Source organism: Hipposideros armiger, unplaced genomic scaffold, assembly GCF_001890085.2.
Source record: "Hipposideros armiger isolate ML-2016 unplaced genomic scaffold, ASM189008v1 scaffold_282, whole genome shotgun sequence".
Classification (NCBI taxonomy): domain Eukaryota; kingdom Metazoa; phylum Chordata; class Mammalia; order Chiroptera; family Hipposideridae; genus Hipposideros; species Hipposideros armiger.
The window spans coordinates 404357-407079 of NW_017731632.1; the positions used below are offsets into that span (position 1 = coordinate 404357).

A 2723-nucleotide genomic window follows, 5' to 3' on the forward strand; every position below is an offset into this window, starting at 1 on the left:
CTGACACCCCTTCTTATATTGATTGTTTTATTTACCCTAACCAAATAAGTGAGTTTTAGACATATTACGATAATTCTGTTTTGCTGTTAGTTTCTTAGTAATAGATAAGTTATGCACCTTATAATTGTTAGGACTCTATTTACCCAGTAGTGCTTGAAACAATTGCTAAGTAGTTATAGTAAACATCCTTTAGGCGCTAAGGGAGAAATTCAGCTTTGGTAAAGATTGAAACATAGTTAGGATAAGGTAGTCATTAGTATAGAACGGATCAGGCTGTATCCTGTAACAAAAACATCAGGAGAAGGTAAAACTTTGAGCAAAACAACTTCTCAGAAAAATAGACCCTGGGAGAGAACATGTAAGAAAAACAACTTCCTAATGGGTAAAAGTTTAACTCTGGAAAACAACAACTCAATAATATAGTCAACTGTCCAGTATAAAAAGGACATGCTCTAAAAAATAAACTGAGACACTTCTTCTTGAAAGCGCTCCTGTGTCTCCGTGCGTCTTTCTTCTTTTTCCTCGCCGACTCCATCTCCACCTGAGGGAACCCCTGGACCTGTGTGAGCTGGTCTCCCGCACCCCAATTCCCCAATAAAATCTTTTTAAAATTTTTTAAATTTAAAAACTAAAAAAATAAAAATAAAATAATTTTGGAGTAAAAGTGTCCTCCCTAAGCACAACTACAAGTTCAGAAGCAAAAGACTGATATATTTGTCTAAATAAAAATTTAAACCTCTGTACAGAAAAAAATACTATACACCAAAAGGCAGAAATATAAAATATATTCACATTGAATATAAAAAGATAAACTCCTTTCATATATAGCTTTTACAAATGAATTAGAAAAAAGCAAAAATTTAAAAATCTTGATAAAAGTGCTCAACCTCATCCATAATTAAGAGACCATTTTTCATATTACAGTCTATTTATCTTTATTCAAAATATTGGTAACAGCCAGTGCTAACAAGGTCACAGGCAGAGAACTTGTCATGTACTGATGGCAGGAAAGTAAATTGATACAATCTTTTTGGAGGGTAATTTGGCAACACCAAAATGTTGAATGCACACACCCTTTGAACTGGAAATCATATCCTTTAAGAAATACAAACATGAGGGGTGTAAATGTCTATTACGTTGCTTTGTACACCTGAAACTAAAAGAAAAAGAAAAAAATACAATCATGATTGCCCTACAGACATGGTTCTATACCTGACTTCTTGAGCTCACATCAGGATCTGTAGCTAACTCTCATTCTTTATAGGAGCACAGTATTCCATTACACTGATGCATCATATTTTTATCTGACTAATTCTTTCCTGAAGTTATCATCAATAATTCTTGTCCATATGCATAGAGAACTGTCTGGGAAGAGACAGAGAACAGTTAAGAGTGTTTACTTCTGAGGCCGGCCTAGTGGCTCAGTTGGTTAAAAGCTTGCTCAAGAGTGCGAGCTCTGAGCAACAGGGTTCCCGGTTCAATTCCCACATGGGCCAGTGAGCTGTGTCTGAGCTGAACTGTCAACAAGTGGCAGAATGGCTCAGCTGGTGAGAGCACGTGCCTGTTTGAGACTGTGGGCTACACCTGCCCGCAACTAAAGACTGAACTCAGCACCTTGAGCTGAGCTGCCACACGGGTGGCTCAGTGGATAAAGCATGTGCTCTTAACAATGAGGCTGCTGGTTTGACTCCCGCATAGGATGGTGGCTACACCCACCCACAACTAATTGAACACAGCACCTTGAGCTGAGCAGCTCAACTGGACTTGGAGCTGAGCTTGCTGCGCCCTCCACAACTAAGACTGAAGGACAGCAACTTGACTGTTCCCCTTCCCCAATTCCCCAACACTGTTCTCCTCCCCCAATTCCCTAACATTATTCCCCTCCCGCAATTTCCCAATAAAAATCTTTAAAAAAAAAAAAGTGTTCACTTTTGTAGATATATACTTTATAACTCAGAGTAGAAAACCTACGGAGTTTTTTTCCTGGGAAGAATCATGACGATATAAGGAGAATCTACTATATAATTTTTTACACAAATAAGGAACTCAAGAAACAATAACATCTAACAAATGGCCCAACGCCAGACATACCTCCAGACGCAGCCAGCATTGTTTACTCACCGATGGAATGTCTAAGCTCGCTGCACTGGCTATCGGGGGGCAGCTTCAGCATCTCCCTCCATCTTTTACTGCGACCACTTTTTTTGCCATATCCTCCTAAATTTGGGGGGGGGAGGAAGACATTGTTTTAAATGATCAGAAATATTCAATTATAACAACTACTTCCACTAATGTATTCTGTTTGAGTATTTGGGTATCTTTGATGAGGGAAAATACAAGCTTATAATAATTTGTCTTATCTGGAAGGCAGCCTGATGAAGTATAAAACTCCCAAGTAATACAGTCACTGACTGTCATTTAGAAACCATATAACCTTGACCTTGAGTCTCCGGAAGATATGGGAGGAGAACGTCCCCTGGCGAGACAAGCACGGTGGGAAAAGCTGTTAGATAATATTTTAGAAAGATGGCTTAAAGGAGTACCTTTAAAAAAATTTTTTTTTATTTTTTATTAGGGAACAGTGTGTTTTTTCCAGGACCCATCAGCTCCAAGTCAAGTAGTTGTTTCAATCTAGTTGTGGAGGGTGTGGGGATCGAACCAGCAACCTTGGTGTTATGAGCACTGCACTCTAACCAATTGTGCTAACCAGCTTCCCCTAAAAA

At 38.8% G+C, this 2723-nt stretch overlaps 1 protein-coding gene across 12 annotated transcripts in view; it reads right to left on the reverse strand.

The window, feature by feature from the left end:
* GRK4 (G protein-coupled receptor kinase 4) overlaps positions 1-2723 on the reverse strand; it is a 64126-nt gene that overhangs the window by 55558 nt on the left and 5845 nt on the right. For 11 of the 12 annotated variants that reach the window (XM_019657979.1, XM_019657982.1, XM_019657981.1 and 8 more), the window contains exon 2: positions 2122-2217. The exons of the other annotated variant lie outside the window; for it this stretch is intronic. In XM_019657979.1, coding sequence (XP_019513524.1) covers positions 2122-2217 — 96 coding nt within the window. The remainder of the gene's footprint in view (positions 1-2121; positions 2218-2723) is intronic. 12 annotated transcript variants of the gene reach the window in all.